The 19,229-nt window shown below is 41.0% G+C and overlaps 1 protein-coding gene and 1 non-coding gene across 2 annotated transcripts in view; one reads left to right on the top strand and one right to left on the bottom strand.

The window, feature by feature from the left end:
• Nucleotides 1–18,307, bottom strand: part of SACM1L (SAC1 like phosphatidylinositide phosphatase) — a 32,959-nt gene extending 14,652 nt beyond the window's left edge. Inside the window, exons 1-6 of the mRNA XM_064444092.1 lie at nucleotides 18,104–18,307; nucleotides 9,318–9,415; nucleotides 7,638–7,712; nucleotides 4,979–5,106; nucleotides 3,646–3,795; nucleotides 1,086–1,145 (exon numbers count right to left, since the gene is read on the bottom strand). Of these exons, the coding sequence (XP_064300162.1) occupies nucleotides 1,086–1,145; nucleotides 3,646–3,795; nucleotides 4,979–5,106; nucleotides 7,638–7,712; nucleotides 9,318–9,415; nucleotides 18,104–18,159 (567 nt within the window). The 5' untranslated portion in view covers nucleotides 18,160–18,307. The remainder of the gene's footprint in view (nucleotides 1–1,085; nucleotides 1,146–3,645; nucleotides 3,796–4,978; nucleotides 5,107–7,637; nucleotides 7,713–9,317; nucleotides 9,416–18,103) is intronic.
• Nucleotides 18,308–18,665: 358 nt separating this feature from the next.
• On the top strand, nucleotides 18,666–18,738 carry TRNAR-ACG (transfer RNA arginine (anticodon ACG)). Its single transcript has one exon. It is a non-coding gene; the product is annotated as a tRNA-Arg (tRNA).
• Nucleotides 18,739–19,229: the final 491 nt, after the last annotated feature.

The following is a 19,229-nucleotide window of genomic DNA, read 5'->3' as shown; positions in this document are numbered from 1 at the left end:
AAATTTAACTAAAATTTTCCAATACTAGAAGTCAGAAATACCACATATCACTACCAAAAACTGTCAGTATAGCAGGCCACCTGTAGTCAATATTAAGTCACACTTCCTCTAACATATCAGTTCTCTGTTTTCAACTTCTGGGTTTTGCCTCCTACATATACTTTCACCAACCAGCCACACTTGGCTTTCTTTGCTGTTCCCACCACAGCTTCTCTCTCATTTCCCAAGCTTTGTTTGCTTAGCACTATCCAAACCATATACCCAGTCGTATGCCTCTGGAATACGCTCAACAACCCTCTGCTAATTCATATCTTCACATTCCAGAAGCACTGCACAATCCAGCCTTTTGGAACAGTGCTGTCTAATGTAAAAGCACATCTCCACAGGTTACAGAGACAGAAATAGCAGCAGTGCGTCATTCACTTCAATAAATGAGAAGTACTGATAGAGAGAAAAGGTTGTGTGCTGTAGTGCAGAAAATTCCAGAAGTTTAACACACATCTGAAGTCTCAGCCTGGACATTGAGGTACTACAGCTGTGGCTCATGGTCATGCACTCATAATTGCAGACCAGGTGAATTCAAAGGTTATGCTGTGCTAGTCTTCATTTGAAATAAAGTGAAAGAATCTAAACCGTCAGTCTTACTCAACAGCTTTATGACCTATTCACTAGACAAATGGAGTTTAAACTGCACTCATCGAAAAAGATGCTAGCCAGTTTTAGAAAAAAGTGATGCGCTGAACTTTGCCTATACCTAAAGATAAATAAGTAGCTTAACTTCTAAAAACCTTGAGAAGCATGTGCTGTGCAGTGTAACTTCCCCTTTGGTTTATATAAGCACAGTCTCCACACAGTATCTTCAAACGCTGACACTTCCAAAGAGTCAGCTTTACTATATGTAGTGCTGAGGACATTGAGAAAGTTGGAAGTTTGAAAGCAGAAGACTGCCACTGTGCTAAACTAGAAGATTAATAGCCACATTATACTGGATTCTGGCTGTCTGAAATAAGAGATTACAGGACACTGTTGTCTGTTTACAGTAAAAGTATATTCATCCTCTAATATAATAATTACAAAGCACTTACCTCTGGTTGAGCAGCAAATTCTCTAAGAAGATGTCCATTCCATACAAACCGTGGATCTGCCTGTAGAAAGAAAAAAGCCAACATGCTTTTAGAGACTGTCAGTTGTGTTTAATTCTGCGTTAAGGGAATATCATATTATCCATGCATTAGACAAGTTTAGGTGAACAGATGGACACGGAACATCCTTCTTTCATCAGTACCATTCATAACCTCAACTAGAAATATAAATAAAAAATAGGTAAAAGAACAGCTCTCTCTAATCTTTAAGGGTGTTGCCTGACACTTCAAGCACACTGAACCATTACCAACTGAGCTGCAGTTTCAGAACATTCCAGTCTTTGCCCTAAGTAAACATGGCTTGACGAGATTATCCAAAATTTTAACAATAGTAGCAAGGTAGCATTCCTAAAGTGGGCAGAAGGTAAAAGCGTAAGGAGCCCTGTATGCAATAATCAACAACTCTGAGAATTGAATGTTAAACAATACTTGTAGTTTGAAAGACAAAAGTATTTATATTCCACTGCATAAGTGATCCTCTTCAACTTTGCGTATTTCCTATTCCTCAGTCACCTCAAAAGTGTCTTGAGCAGGTCGCTGAGCACATGCCAGAAAGCTACCAAATTAGTCACAAAAGTGACATCTGCTGCAGAACATAGTACAGTCTCCAGAGAAGTGACATAAATATCAGCTTTAAGATGAGGCAGGCAGACACTGAGGACAAGGGTTAGTTCAAGCTCAGTGTTAGAACAGTCCTTTGTCCAATAGAAAATGATACAACTATATGCCATAAACTGATCAAAGCCTACTTGCAGTATCTTGAACTAGTGAAAGAACATGACATGATGAACATGACATGGGGCTGTTTCCTTCTACCAGTATTGTTAAAAACACCCCAACACAAATATCAAACCGAAACACCCACATTCCAAACACAGGCCAGGCTTCTCTCAGAGGTGAACTGGAAGTGCCTGAAACTGCCACCAACCTTTTGTCAAGTCAATGTACTGTAACCATATAAGTGTGAAATTACATTAAAATTGTTTTAACCATTTAACATCTGATTTTACTTGAACCTGACACCTTTTTATTGTACTTTGCCTTTCAAACAGCCTTCTGAAGTGCTACAATTTTAAGGCAAACCAATCCTTTAATGTCAGCAACTGCTCTCCCTGGCAAGAGTACTGCCAGAGCAGCATCTGATAATGCAAAATAGTGCCCAACTATAAGCTGATTTTTAAATTGACTTTTCCTTTTCTTAAATCTTGGAAGAAGTGTACTGCTTCCCAGCTTAGACAGTTTCAGTAACTTAAGAGACAACATCTCATGACTCCACTGCCACTTCTTCAAAGGAAGAAAAAGTGCTATTGACTTCCAAGGTTTCAGTATTTCAGTGCCTAGGCAGTTTAGACCTTGTTTATGCTGCAGTATAGCAAGTTACCAGACTCAGGATTCTGGAATCCTAGAAACACAAGAGAATTTTAAGCTCAGATTGCATTTGGCTGTGTGATTCTGCTGTCTTTAAGACAAAAGCAGCATACTGAATTCATGCCTCAAATATAAGGAATAGGCATAGTTCAGACAGAATGCAATATCCTAGGGCCAACAGTCATAAACCCCACGGTTCTGTTCCATGTTATCCTGGAAGAGAATTCGAAGTCAAGTGCCCTTTATTCCACTTGGGGTCCCCCCCACCGACTCTAGGTCAGAGGAATTACTTGCTTTCTCTCATTTTTTGGCTTAGTTCCTTCTTGTTGCAATTAAGTGTTCAGTATTGAAATCAGAAGCAAACTCATTTATTTTGAATTTTTAAAAGCCATTTAAAGCAGACTTCAGTGAGTGCTTCTAGCTGCCTGATCTAGAAGTCTGACATCAACAGATTTCTGGAACTTCCTGTTGCTAACAAGCTATGAGACTTATGGAGGGGTGGACTAGTATGCTCAGCCTCAACCCCTAACAGTTTCAATAAAGCACCGCAATGCTGAACAAAACTTGTGTACTGAAGCACTACAGACCAGCAATTTCCACCCTTATTCTAAGCACCCTATGAAACAAACAGACTGTAATCTGACTCAATGTACTTTGCACACTTGCATGGTTGCTTCTTTTTCCTCAGTGTCAGCTTCTTATTCTAGAGAACTGCCCCAGTACAACTCCATTGACAAGATCAGAGATAGTCTAACACAATTTGGCAACATAGTGCCTTTTTTGCTAGTTCTAAGGATTTACCTCTAAGCAACATGTAAATCTGTTTCCCTAGTTTAAATTAATGATTAAAGTAGTAAAACCAATTTTAGTTTAACAGAGGACCATAAATGCTTTAACAGGATCTGCTACCATTCAGCATATTAATTCACTGTAAAAGAAAAAAGTTTTCATCTCAAGTGTAATGGGACCTCCGATTTCAGCAACATCATCCTAAGCTTTATGTGAAGTTTCCTTTACTTTGTGATAGGGTTTTTTTGACATCATTTAAATACCAGCTGCATAAACTAAACTTAAGCCATACAGAACTGATGGGCAATGCCTGAGACCCAGACACTAAGCAAAATGAAATCCTTACCCTCTCTAGGAGGCTCATTTCCTGGAACTCAGGGCTTGTGTTGGCTAACCGTTGCAGAGTGTGTGTTAGGTCGTACGTTGTTGAGAAGTAAAATCCATCCACGCTCAAGACATGACTAAGCATTGACAGAAATACTTTGTTGTCCTGCAACTGTTGAAAGAATAAAAGGACAGACAAGCTCATTTATTCCCAATAGAAATATCTTATTCTTAAGCTACCGCTACTTTTTGAAGTGATGAGATGAACTTTGCTAGTGCTCTAGCAACACATGACATCATCCAGAGACTACCATACAAGAAGGTAACCTGAGATTGACATTTGATACCAATTCACTGATAACTTCCAGCTAGCACATTGCAAGCAAAATCTGCAAGAACAGTGGAGAGCAGAGAACAGTATTCCTGTGATGTAAACAGCTACTGATGTTAAACTAATATTAGCGACTTCCAAGCAAAAAGGAAGCCATTAGTTTCCCTGAAAACCGTTCAGTCAAAAAAAACCCAAGATGGCAATGCAAAAGAAAGTATATAATTTACTGTCAAGATTACCACGATAACTAATCTGTGTTCTGATTCAAGTTGGTTAACTTTTTTCTTTCCTGAAAGGGCATCATATTCCCTTTCAGCTCCATTGGTTTTCTACTCTTTATCAATCCACACACATCCATTTTAAACAGCCTTCATCTTCTCCCTCCCAAAAAAGAATCAATTCTTCCCTGCTGGTTAATTATGTAATTGAGCAATTCAATAAATTAAGCAAGACAGATAATTAGATGACAGCAAGGCAGCTTTTTGTAGGGGCTATCAGAATAGTAAAGCTGCAAGAGTGACATAACAGGAAGAGCACTGTGATTTTTCTGGACTGGCTCATGAAGGCTGCTTTGTAATAGGCTGCGCCTGTGCGATCTATTACAAAGCAGCACTAAAACACCTCTGCAGTGTGCCAGGCAAGCAAAGCCTTTGTAAAGGTCCTCAGAGGAAAAAAGATGATGCAGGATTTAGGAACAAGGACAGAGATACAGCAAGACAGTCCACCTCATCCTCCCAAACTATACCATCTTACAGGGGGGGAAAAAAACAAACAATATGCAGATCAAACTCTAGGGATGGTATTCTAGTTGCACAATGTGAGTTTGTTATCTTGAATGACATAAATTTATATAAATCTATACCCAAATACTACATCAATTACAGCAGCCTGAACAAATCACAGGAAAGAGTATAGTTCAAAGAGCTTCTTTAAAAAGTCCATAGTTTCATCAAATTAGGTATTGTGGTAATGGACATTAACAAAAGCTAACATTCCCCCCCACTCCGCTCATCAATCCACCTACCTGAATATCAGTTAAATGCAGCATGGTCTTTTTGTAGGAGAGGATGTCAAAGTCTGTTGCTTTCCAGATTGCATGACTGAAAATCTCACCTACTTTTTTCTTTTTTGTTATTACAATAAGATACGTGCCTGTGAATCAGAAAGGGCAAGAAAACAGATGCACACATTAAGAAAAGCAGCCTATAACCATACCAGAAAAATGAAACTAATAGTAAAGAGTGAGGTTTCTTCAAGTTACATCTAGGACTTTATGTTCTTAACAGTAAGGGGCTGAAACAGAAAGAAAACACACTTGCTAAGTTACCCACTTCTCTCTGCTCACAGATCTTGAGCTACTCATTAAGTTCAATAAATTTTTTAAAAATGGACAAGATTAAGAAAGCGTTGGCTACTCTTACTTCAGACCAGAGACAGTCTGAAAGACCTTAGGCTTGTAAATCCAGAAAGAGGCCAATGGTCTTTAATGTGGTTTGGAAAGCACAGAGCAAGTCAAATACACAAAAGGAAGCATGCTTCAGAATTCAAAAGCCTACTCATCTTATCCTGAAAAATATTTATCCTAAGAGGTTCAAAAAGGAGCAGAGAAGGGTGTTTCTTTTAATAATTTAAGACAGGAAGTTTGCTTTTTCCCGGCTGCGTAAAGTAACAAAGCATAAAAACAATCATAACAGTTCACTCAAAGCAATTAATTCACACTTGTTGGTGAACACAACATAGCCTTATTCCCAAGCCTATCATATTTCAGTGCCATCTTGTTTTCGAACAAAAAGTTTACTTCATTAAATTGGATATTGATGGATAAGTGTCTCATCATCTACGTCTTATAACCATTAAATGCTTACTTAGAACTTCAATAGAGCAAAACAATGAGCAGGCCATGCTAAAGTACAGAACTGCAAATCTAGTACATTTTTGTACTGAAGCATTTGTACTAAAGCATTGTACTAAAGCATAAAGTGTGGATCCCAAAGCAGGAACAGTTCATGTTGTATGCTGTAAGTTTACCCATTATTTTGGATATTACTATACCACTGTACCTACATACACACCAGGTTTTATGGACAGGTGAATTATTATATCAGATATCTAGTCTATGTAGTTAGTCAAAGCACAGGTACTACCCCTGCTTTTTTTACCTCCACAGCTGTAATGTTATACCTTTTATTTGGGTGTAATAACCAAGCACTTAAGAATGCTCTAGCATGTTTGCACCTCATGTTATTAGTATTGCTTTTGGTTGGTATGACAGAAGCATCCAGATACTTTATAAAAACAGCACATTACATCCACAACTATGCCACAAAGATTCTGCACAAATAGATACATTTAATCTGACATGAATTTTCAATATTATCTTTTCCTGTTTGGGTATGCAACCTTCTGTTTAGGTTTCAGAGCTTCAGCAATTACTTCAGCAATTTCTTTCCCCCCCAATATATAATAGGCGAGTAATATTTATGCTTGTTAAAGACACTGCATTGCTAGGTATGGAACCAGTTTTAAAGTTAACTACCTCACAACACTTCGCTAAACATTTACTTTAACTGATACCATCTTTAGTTTGACAGCTGTATACTAACAATCTGCACAAAGCTTTGGGGAGTGGAAAGAGAAAAGAACAGGCTATTAAGAGAAGTTACATATTTCTGTATTTTATATAATATTCAGTCAGATGAATGAAAGTCATTGCCAAGCCTTTAAGTTGTGAAAATTCCCCTTTGGGGCAGTTCAGTTTAACAGTCAGGGCTTGTCAAGTGCTTAAGACACAGGTGTCCATTACATTGCTCACTCTGCAACATCCACAATTCTTTAGAACAAGAGCATAGAAAGTTCAGTAGTTTAAGATCCTGTCAGAAGTTACTGCATTTAACACAATGATACTTTGCTTCAGTTGAGAATGCTGCAATGAGTGAACTTAAATCCCTTCTATGCATGGAGGCTTATTCAGTATGCATGCTTCTTATGTTATTTTTCAGACTACATTAGTCTCAAACTCCAATAAAGTCTATCCACAAAAGATCTTTTCAATAGCAACACTTATGTCCTGGAAGCTTAGACTTTATGCATCAGGTTTATTTGTGGCAGTGACTGTTTAGATCTGAACACCACTGAGATACTTAGAAAAAGCAGAACAGCTTATTCTTACCTTATGCTACAGCTCCATAAAATTTAGAATTGTTCCAGTCTGTCCTTTTTCTTTTAATGTTGAATTTTCTTTGTTTTTGTCAGACAGTTGGAACACAATCATTACATGAACAGCTGCATCTATCACCCTGTCACTGTTATTTTTGTACCAAGATTATTGATTTAAGTCAAACTTTATGACCCAATATTTGACTGTTTTATCAAATCCTGCAGCTAAGATTAAAACAGTCATGAAGAGTACGGAGATGAAGTTCTTTGCATGCATTTGAAATGCATTCCTTAAAACTCAACAAGCTGTCAGTTAACCCTACCTTTAGAGCAGCCACAGGTTTAAAAGGTACATGAACATTCATGATAAACTGTATTTGATTACCTCCATCCTCTAGCAGCCACTAGGAAAGCCCATCATACTGATGGAAGTGTAACCTCAGATATTTGCAAATACCACTTTTGTCTTTAAAGCTTCTTTAGCAATATATTTTGCCCAAGTATTTTTAAAGTTGTATTGTCCTTACCTGCTACCAATCGGATTGTTCCCAAAATACCATATATAGGCCTGGTAACAGCTGATGGGGGAACATCTTTCTTAACTGAAAAGCAGAAGAAAAACCCATCAGAATTTCAGACTGCTTCTTTCATGACTATATCAGAAAACTATTAAACTGGGTTTGTCAAAGCTTCTTAGTCAAATCCCAAGTTTTGCTAGAGTATTAAGTATAAGCACCAATGCATCCGAATTTCAAAGCCTGATGGGCGGCAGGGGAGAAGGACATGGAAGTGTTTTAACCCAATTTCTCATGTGGTTCAATTGGATGACTATTTTGATTAAATAAATTCAAGCTCATTTATATGATAGTATAACAAGTAGACTCCTCAATAATGTATTGTTGGCTTCAGAACAAAAAGCTTCTGGAAGCTGGCAGGACAAGACATCAAGGACAAACCAGAGACGCTCGTGCCTCCCACTTTTGACTGCTTCTTCTGAGCCTCTCAGCCTATTTCCATTTCAGAAGACCTAGTTTACTTTTTGGTCTATCTCTGAAAAACTATCAACAACAGAATAGATGTGGCAAGGGATACAGTATTCCAAACAATATACCAAGAGATCTAATTGATATTTGGATGCCTTTGGAAGTCCTAGCATGTTAAACTCTCATCTATCTACATTTCCAAAATAGCAGAAGGGATATTAAGAGAAGTTTAAAAACAAAAAAACAACTCCAAATCACCCAGAGTCAGGCATTTTTCCAGAACAGAAAGACAGCACTTGATTCTCCCTTTGCTTTAAACACCTTGCAGGTTCATCTAATAAAACACCAGTAATAAGAACAGATGAAGACTAATAAAAGACCTCGGACAGCTATCTTTACCGTTTTGAAGAGACAACTTTGAAGGAGAAATTGAAATATAAATTTGGTCTTGTAGCATGATCAGTGGGATTGGCACACTGCTCTTACGTAAGGTATACAAGAGAACTAATAAAAGAGAGAACAACTGTTTTTATACTAGTATTACTGCAGCATTTCTATCTGCTTAGAGATTAGTAATACTGAGGTATAAACTCCTGAAGTATCAAAAAGGGAAGTCACCCACTGCCTTCATTTCATTTTGTCATTTAATGCAAGCTCTTTGGTTGTTTTTAATGCATTAGTTTTGCATACTTTAAAAAACTGACATTGAATACCTCAGCATCACTATGCTTATGGCTACTTGCGCTGACATTTGAATCCAGATTTGCAACAGAACTAAGTTTACAGTGAGGGTTTTTTTACTGTTCTTGTTTCTAGAAGCTTTACGAAAATTCAGGCTTCAGTATTAAATAAAAGACAGCACTGAGACAATTCTGCAAAAGCTGCAGAAGCCCAGTGTTCAACCCTTCCTATATTTAATCTTGGACTTGTAGCACCAATCACAACTAGCTTGGATGAGTCAGTTTTTACTGTTGTGATACGCAGTCTTACCAAAAACAGGCAAACACTATCACCCTGGTTACACAGAGCCTCAATCCCACAGCGATAAGGCATTTCAAAGTTCTTTGCAGGACAGAATACAAAGCACTATTTTAATACAGTAACTAAATATAAAAACCAATTCTCCCAGTATCAATTTAAGGTTCTGATGATCTCCTGGGAGTGCCTAGAGCAAAATAATAGACAAGAGACACCTGTATTGAGAAATACTGTTGAGAAGAATACCTGTAAGAGTGACTTCCGTGGAGACTCTATCAATAGCAAGCACATCATCCGCTCCATCATCACAAGCTTCCACATAGAATTTCTCTGGTGTTATATGCCTGTAACAGAATGGATAGGAAAAAAGATATTTGTTTAGCAACACTTACATTAGGTTTGTTTGTTTATATTTAAGCTCTTCACCAGGTGAAGATAGAGCAAACTTAAGTCTTATTTCAGCTGCAAAACAAAAATTCTTAGTGGATTACTTCTCAACAGCCACCAATGTTGACAGTGCATAAAAAGCAAGTCAGACCAATCAGTTACAGCAAAATTCATGGCTTGTTTAATAATCTTAATTCTTATTTAATACTGAAAGTTAAAGACATGAAAGGGAATTTGTGTATATAATAGTCCACTAAATTCATGTAGGCTTGAACTATGTCACTTAAGTCTGATAAGCCAAAAATCAACCTTCAAAAGTTTAAACAAACGCTTTCTAATGTGTCAGAAACTAAAGCACCACAACCTTGATGCAAATCTAGTAAACAAAGCTAACATCCAAAGTGATAAAAACACCTGTTTCACATTAACATTCCAAGTATTACAAGAATCCACTAGAAACAACACAGGAAAGAAAACCTGGAAGAGTTAAAGTCACACAGTAGTTTATTAAGCAGGTGTCACATTACCATTCCCCAGGTTTGTTAGACAGGTAATGTGACAACCTGTAACTTCACCATCAGACACATTAGATAAATCACACGCTGACATCCTGTTCAGACTTCATACCTATCTTTCCTTTAGATAAACTGAATGCAGTACAACACTAGCCATAAAATTGAACAGCTTTTGGAAATATTCCCTAGAAATACACCTGCTGAGATATACTTGCAAGCCAGACATGTTATACTGTGCAGCCATACAGGAGTTATGCAGATATAACTTGCAGCTGTAAACAGGAAATGCTAAACAAGGAAGCAACCCAAACACTCTTGAACTAGTGTCCTTAACTCTCATAATGGTTTTTTAGTTTAAGGCTTGAAAAGACATGGGGTCAGAGTTCTAAACATATTGTTCTGGAAATTTATTCTACAGGATAGATATTTGTAGGCTCCTTCTCCCTAAATGGATCTTGGATCTCGCATTTCTTGACATCATCTGTATTTTAACCCTTCAGAAAGCTGAATTAGAATCCTGATTTAGATCAGAAAAGCCCTTTGAAAGAGGTCTAGAACACCTGTTAGACAGGTCTAACACCTCACCTTCCACCAAAGCAGGGCCAACTTTAAAGTTCATCCAACTCCAGAGCTAAACCCTATTTCTTAGGGCATGCTTTGACGCTCCCCAAGGATGGCGATTCTGCAACTTCTCTGGGCCAGGGAAGCCAGAGAAGACCAAACACTTGATTGAACTGAAAACAAAAAATCCACAAGACAAACTGCAAACCAACGAATATCTAACTGTTCATCAGGTAATTTAAGTTCTTTAAAGGAAAACCAGTCTATGAGTCCTAAAATGGGAAAAATATCAACAGTATTATAATCATAATCCAGCCTTCTTAGTCTTTCATGTATACATATGAAACGCTTTACCTTTGAAACTAAAACACACTAAAGTCAGAAATACAAACTTACGGTTCATTGAACACTGAAGCCTTAAAACCCCTACTTTGCTTCCATTGCTTCTGTTTTTGATGAAATGCACATGTGCACCCCTGGCTCTTTAAGGGGGTTTCATAGAAATAGTGGGAGCTGTTTTTTCAGTGAAGAGCAAACAAGCTTACACAGATCGAACAGGCAGACAAGCTTAAGGGCATTTATAAGCCCTCAATTTGTTAAAGAATTTAAAAAGAAATCAGGATATACTATTTCAGGTGCAGTCAGAAGCCTATTGCTAGTTGGCAGGAGACAGTAGTAGACATTTTTTCCCACAAGAGAAAGCTGCAGCTATTTAACCTCTGTTGGTTTAGTTGAACAGTCAGCTTTTTCTGGGAGGTTAGCTGACACACAAGACTCCAGCTAAAAAAATGGGGAAAAGACACTGCAAAGTTTAATATTGGACTTTTTAACACCTTTAACACAGACACTTACACAGTCTTACTTATCTGACTATCTTATGCAAAATAAGTTGGAAAAAACCTTTTCACATAGCAGGTTGTAAAATAGTGTCCAAAGTAGCAAGAACAAGAGTGTCAGTTTTTGAATCCCCTGTATAAAGAACACATAGACAAGACACCTACACTGACCATACAGAGCCCAGCTGAGCATTTCCATCCATGATCACTATTTTTAAAAGCTGCTCTTTTCATTACAAAGTACAACATGGACATGACTGTATTAGTCTCAGCACTGAGATTCACTTGCAAAATAGTTAAAACTTGTTTTCAAAAGACTGAGAAAAAGCTTACAGGTGTAGAATTTGTCTTATAGACACATTTTTTATTTACTCACTCAAGAATAATAATTTCTCCCTGAAGAACATGAAGTCTTTTACCCTCATCATCCATGAGTTAAGAAAAATGAGAATTAAGGCTGCTAGCGCAAATTATGCCCAGCCTCCCAATACATGTCTATGCCCTGTTTCACTAAGCCAGCCCCCAACATTTCTCTTTCTCAAATCGTAGCCCTTGTTTTGTCTCCTGCCACCACCATTGCCCTTTTGACAGTTTTTTTACTCACCTTCATCTCCTCCTACACAATGCCTGTACATTTCTGTCTTTGCTTAAACTACGTTTTACCCTTGACATGGACAGAAAAGACAACTTCGCAGTCAAAATTGTCCTTCCTATGGTCCTATCCAAGACCAGATCTGGTGACGAAAACGTGATGGAGAACACAAGTGGTCCCTGTTTTCAGTTCAATGGTCCAAACTGGCCTGAGGCGTCAGCAGCTTGCAGCACACTGAAACAGTCTGGGCACTGACTGTTTTGGAGCTTTGGCTGGTTTTGTTTTGGAGGTCTTAGGGGTAGGGGCAGGAGGAAATCAGGTTGCCAGTCTATGAAGTTGAGAGAACTTAAATACTTCCCTGTTCAGCTCACCATTAAAAACTGCCTAAAATACAACTGACGATGATTCACTTGGTTCTTGCTTCAGTTGTGTAAATAGTTGAAAGTTTTCTAAAATACAGTTGAAGAGGAGGCCAAGACTCCAAAAGGTTTCAGCCAAAATGCCTGGGTTTATACAATTACCAAAATGCCTAGGTTAAACACAAACTTACCAATTACCAGAACTAGGCTAGCAGGCTCATTCTTGTTTAGATCACCTTTTCATCGTAAGATGGCTATAACTAAGATTATTGCCTTCCACTTCTTTCAGGAAGGAAGCTGATGAACATTGCCCGCAAGAACAGCGGTTTTCCACTGACTCTACTCAGTACCAAGTCTGTATGTCTATAACAAGCTCAGAAAGATAACACACATGTTTATTTTACTGATCCGAGAAGATTATAATAAAATGCTGAAAGAAGGATCATTTACAACCATTAGGAGTTTGCAGACAGATTAACTCTGCTCCTTTAATGAAGTAAGTAACAGATGAAAGTCCAAGTGCTAGTATAATAACAAAGAAATTAGTGTTTTCTAGAAGCCTATAATCTCTGCAGTTATTTTGAAACTAGTTTTCATACACCAGGCTATGTTCTGCTTTTGTATAACTTTCATATTTGACACTGGAGTCTGCCTTCTCCTTGACTACGTTGTCACTGCTGTCTATAGCCATCCAAAACATCAAGAATTCTTAACAGCAATATCTTGCTTCCATTACAGCACATAAAACCTCCACAAAATCTGAATTCTTCTCATTTACTTTTTTCTTTAACCATTGTTAAAATGATCCATCATTATCATGCAATATTTCTTAGTGTTGCTAAAGAACAAAGGGAGTGATAAATGGAAATAGTTGGCATTGGTAGCAAAACTCACAGTACTCAAGAAAAGGAAAGGTATTGAAGCTCTGCAACCACCAAATTCAAGTACTACTGAAGGTAACTCATATCTCGTTTTGAAAATCATCTCCAAACTGTGTGGACTGCTGCCAAGAGATTAAAGAATTCATTCAGTAGGTTTCATCCCTACAATTCAAAGTTGAAAAAAAGTATCTGCCAGTGATTTAAAGACAGATGACCTAGGAGGAAAACACAGTAATTACACATCAGGCCTCAGTTTGAGTTTGATTGTGGTTTGTGTTTGGGGGTGGGTTTGGTTTGGGTTTTTTTTTCCTGGTCCCCTCCCCCCGCATTATTTCAGCTCATGTTGCTGAAGAAGCGGTCAAAAGGAGAACCTATTTAAAAAGGGTGCACAGAGGCTGAAGTTAGAAAATGCTTTCAACTGTCTTGCCTTTAAAAAGCAAGAAGAAAATTCAGTAGAACTCCCACTGAAAATTAAGGCTTTTGATTTTCTAGTTTCTTTAGTTCAGGCACTACCACTCTTGTGAAATCATTCTGGTCACTGACGTAAGTGAGTACACCTAGCAGTGTAGTGGAGCAAGAGAAAACTAAATTCCTCTACTGAAGGTAACCCCCATACTCTCCAAAACTGGGCTAAGTACTGCATTGCAGCGTAACTTTTTAGATTCAAGAGGCATTGTTAATGCCCAGATAAGAGGCTGTTACACATGGGCCTGAGAAAAAAGGACAAGAGCACCTATGACCAGTTAGAATCTGAATGACAGTTAACCCAGTATCTCTCATTTCTGTAGTTATTTCAGTAGCATCCAAGTCATGCTTTGAATAAAAGATATTTGCCATGCTTATAGTGAGCATCTGAACAAGGCTGGTGTTATGTCAAGAGTGGTCTTCCTCTAAAACTTTCTGAAAGTCCCTACAAAAGCAAAGATACTTTGCTGTTACCTTAAAGCAGGAAGTTTCACAGGTTTTGTGTTTTTCTCTTGTTAGTTACTTATATTGAAAAGATCCTCAATTTCTTGCGAAGCATAGGAATACAGTAAACCTGAATTGTATGAATCAAAATAAAGAGAGGAAGACATCCTACCTCAAAACTCTTGAGCTGTATCTTCAGATCTTCTAAGAAAAACAATCTGACAGCTTTCATGGATCTCTTTAAGACGACATTGCCTTCTCTTTTTAAGCCATTAATCAAAGAAAGAGTTGTCCCATTTAATGGGCCAAGGCAAAAGGCTGCCTTACAAAAGAAAGTGTTGCTTCCCAGCAGAGAAACATAGAAAAAAACATTGCTTGCTTATGCCATGTATAAACTCAGCTTAACTTACAGTTAATTGAGATAGTCTTTCTTAGTTTGTATATTTGTTGTGAAGTTTCACTTCATTAGCTATATTATAAAGCAGTGCTGTACGTCACGAAGAGAATGCAGAGTTGCGTCCCACATTTTAATTAGCAGATCTTAGACAAGAATACTCCTGTGTTCAGATACAGCATGAAAGAGGACCCATCACACTCTAATGGCAACTAAAGATAGTACTTCACTCAATATCACTTAAGCCTTCCTGAACAGCCAAACCCTTACTTCAGTAATTGATTATTTCACCATAAAATACTTAACATTGCTCTAATGCAGGAACCTCTTTGATGTCAGCCTCTAAATACTGCCATAAAGCAAGCAAGCCAAAAGAACATCCTGTACTGCGCAGAAATGCATTTGCTGTACTCAAGATACCAAAGTGGTCTGTAGTGAGATATAGGAAAGACATTTGTACATTCATGCAGAGTCCCAACAGCGTGTTAAGTGATAGTGCTAACACACTGATGGTTTCAACACTCCAGAGATTCCAGATTTTCTAGGTGAGCAGGTGTGCTAATTATATGCCTACAATAAATATTACCCCTCAAGCAGAAACAGCTCAAGGAACTGGAACATCTCCCACGGAGCAGTAGTTGTTGCAGGGAGGAGAATGGGAGTATAATCCCAGGACTAAAAACACACTAATGGAAATACCATTTAAAAACAAAAAAGGTGCATATTATAGGCATAGCTTCATAATAACTGCTTCCAATTAAGTTTCACTTAAGATGACACATAATTTACTGCATACGTTAATGCCCTCCTCCACCAACACCCCTGAGCTTCACCATGACAGCCACTTAGACTAAGCAGAAAAAGATGTATAGACATTCTTTCTAGAAGTATTATCCAAGCTCTGAAAACTCAGTTTAGAAAACAAGTGAAAAAAAACCCGAAGACAAGATGCACTTTTGGCCTTCTTCCCAAATACAGACAGCGGGAAGGCACTGTGTTTAAGTGTGTAGCTAGTAATGACTGAAGAGTACATCCACAAGGCATGTAAGCACAGCTGTGGGCAGGAGGAGTTAAACTTGAAACACAGCTAGTGTCAGAGACCCCGAGGATACAGAGGCAGCTATCAGCAAGATAAGTCTTCACCCAAGCACAAAGGGAAAAGAAGAGATTTTAAGTGAGCCAAAACAACAGCCAGGATTCTCTCTATTCTGCAGACGGCTTTACCAAGCATTTTTTTATTGATTAATTGGACAGGAAGCTTCATTACCATGTACCAGCTTGCTACCTGCAATAGCTCTTTGAATTTTACAATTTATTCCCAAAGGCTACAAGAGGAAGTTGAAATAAGTACAGCAGTGGCAGAGATGACACAACTACAGACAGCAGTTTTCAGGTTAATAGTTTCCCCCAGTAACTGTCGGCTTAACTCAAATGGTTCCAACAGTAGCACAGACACCAGACATTTTTACCGGTATCACCTGAACTTGACTGATAACACTGGTAGTGGCACAACAGGTTTGAGCCACTGCTTTGGATAACATTAGGAGCAAGAGGTTTGCATTCAAAGCTAGAATGCCTGACTGGATGTGCGGAATGGGACCCTGAAAAGTGCTACAATCAGCGACGCTCCATACAGAGCCACCAGACTACGCAGAAGAGGTGCAGTTGCAAAATCTGACCTTTCCATAGTGAGAATGAAAAGTCAGTTTGAAAAAAAAAAGAAAAACCACACAAAACACTGTTACCACTAAATCCCCAGACTGAAGTCTAGCCTGGATTTCTCAGAAGCACATTCTCCTTTGACCTTGCCAATATAGTGAGTTTGGCCCTCACCCAAGTTATGGCCCTATATCTTAAAATGCTTGGTAGAGAGCCTTTAGGCATTACCACAACTTGGTGCACTAACAGGAAAAAAGCGCCTGTTTTTCAGAACAGAAAACAATTCTGTTTTCAAGCTTATGAAAAAATTCACATTAAAGCACATTTGACACAGCCTTGTTCTAAAAAGATCAAAACTTACTTTAAGATTAAACTTTAAATGAGATAATTCTTTACTAGCCTGTATCCAGAGAAGTGCTTTTACTTAAAATTCTCAGCAAGGAGGACTGTGTACTACAAGCCGCATAACTGCTACTCTTACAACTCACCTTTTCTCCTCTGCAGGCAAAAAGATCACAAGTTCAGCTTAAAGAAAGACAAAGATCATTTCGGTGATAAGAGGGAAAAAGACAAGCTTTCTGCCAAATAAGCAAGTCTTTCAACCATCACTACTGATCTCACCCTTCAGTAATACTCAAGTGTCTCCAGTGTCTGTGTACCCTCACATAGCTACCTAATCAAAATAAGGAAAGATGCCCAGAGATTTTGAAACACATAACAGCATTATGATAAACTGTTTATACAAATATCTACAAAAGATCTAAGTATGTTTGCTCCGAATCCAGATGATGACTGTCAAATGAAATTTAACAGAGCATTAGGTACAGCTAAATCAGGCTTAAAAATAATTTTCACTGCCTGAGAATGGCATCAGTAACTCAATTATAGAGTTTCTAGCTAATATTTAGAGGTCAAAAGCCTGGGAATGCCTTTAGGACATACAAGGACATTTCACTGTTGAGTCTCAGAGTAATTTTTGCAGGAGTTTCAACTGGCCAGTGTGAGGGCTTATAATGGAAACGCCTCTTCAGTTTTAATTTTGTATTGCTTTGGTTATGCAACTTCTTTCACTGTATAAAGGCAGCAAGCAAACATCTGGCACATGCAAGTTTAAAGTCTCCCCTAAAAACCTTTGTTTCAGTGAAAAAAAATTACACCAGGAGGTTAGAAAAATTTATTTGAGAAGTCACAGGAGAGCCCCAAAAGTTCAAAAATCATCAACTGGCGTCAAAACCATACCAGAAAAAAAAAACCTGTGCCACAAAGGATCGATGGGTAATCACGCTTAAGGAACCTTCTGCTGGCAAGTAACACTGCATACACAGAGCTTTACGTTAGCATCGCTGCCCGAGTTCCTACAGAAGTCACCTATGAAGGAAGCAGAGGACAGCCCAGGCTCCCCCGCTCCTCTGTCCAGACCTGCTTCCACGGCAGAGCAGCACCTCCCTCCCGGCGGCGCTGCCCACCCCCCCGCACCGCCGGCCATCCCGGCGGGGCAGAGCCCCCCTCCCCTCCCGCCAAGGCGGCCCCCATTGGAGACCCGCAGGCGTCTGTGTGCGAGAGGCAGACGAGGCGGACAGCCGGCAGCGCTCCCACCGGCAGCTGCGGCACCGGATGGTGGCTGAACGTGGACGAGATCCGCACCCGCGGCCAAAGTCCTCCTCCTCCTCCTCCTCCCCCCGCTCCCGCCCGGGATGCCGCACGCAGCCGCTGCCCCGGGCCAAGCCCTTCCCGCCGACCCAGGAAGCGCGGGAGCGGCGGCGGCCCCGGCCCGGCTGGCAGCCCCGGGGCCCCCCGGAGAGGAGGGAGGGGACGGGACGGGACAGGCGACCGATGCTCCAACGGCCGGCCCTGTCCTCCCTCCCTCCCCGCCGGCAGCGGCAGGTGACAGAGCCGCGCCCGTCCCCCCCCGCCGCCCCCGCCACGGCCGGTCACTCACAGCTTCAGGCTGGCGTAGGCCGCCGCCGCCGTCGTTCCTGCCGCCGCCGCCGCCATTCGTCCCCCTCCGGCCGCCGCCGGCTCCGCTCGGCCACGCTCCCGCCCCCTCCGGCCCGGCCGCTCGCTCTCTCCCAACCTGACGCGGCCCCGGCCTTGAGGGACGGGACCCCGCACGGGACAAACCTACTCGGGCACGTTAGCGAGTGCCACAGGGCGGGGCACTGCCTATGAAGGGAGGGGGGGGCTGACTGGGCTGACTCGGAGGCACCGCCATTGGCTGAGCCACTGCGCTCTAGCCCCGCCCCCGGCGTGCCGGGAACCACCGGGGCACCGCGAAACTGTGACGCACGACAGGGGGGCGGGAGGGGCGGGAACATTCAAATGAAGCCGGTGGGGGATTGGCCAGAGGGCGGGTGGGGCAGATAAGCGACGCCCCAGGGGAGCCGCTGGGAGGAGCGGCGGCGGTCAGGTCGCGTTGGATTGGCTTGCCGGCCGAGCGGCGGCCCTGCCCCCGCGCGCGGTCTGTGGTGAAGTGGGTGCGAGGAGAAACCCTGTTACGAGCAGGGCCAGTGGCGCAATGGATAACGCGTCTGACTACGGATCAGAAGATTCTAGGTTCGACTCCTGGCTGGCTCGGCTGCTCATTTTTTTTTTTTCCCTTCTTCCACGCTCTCTCATTTTTTCCAGCCCAGGGATGCTGCCCGCACCCCCTCCGCTCCCGGACAACGCCGCCACTCCTACACGGACACCCCCCATGGCACCCTCATATCCCCAGCGGGGGGGTCCACCAGGTGGAGGCGCTTCCAAAGCACCCCGGGGTTGGGCAGCGTTGCAGGGCCTGGCAGCCTTCTCCATGGTGCTTGGCAGCCCCCTGCCACAGGGACCACCTCGGGGACGGCTGCTGCAGGGGGGGATGGTGCCTGCCTGTGCAGCCCCACCGGGGCTGTGGGGGGAAGGCCAGGTCTGGGGGTTCAGCGTGGAGCAGGCCTGGGACACCTCCTGGCCAATTTCCCACTGGATCCAGCCCTCTGGGTATCATTCCCCAGTTTTGGGCAGATTCCTGCCCCCAGGGGGAACCCCAAAGTATAATTACAGGTAATCCTGTTTATTCGCTTCATTTTAGCTGG

This window comes from Phalacrocorax carbo, chromosome 2 (genome assembly GCF_963921805.1).
Source record: "Phalacrocorax carbo chromosome 2, bPhaCar2.1, whole genome shotgun sequence".
Taxonomy (NCBI): Eukaryota; Metazoa; Chordata; class Aves; order Suliformes; family Phalacrocoracidae; genus Phalacrocorax; species Phalacrocorax carbo.
This window is presented reverse-complemented; position numbering and strand designations above follow the sequence as displayed.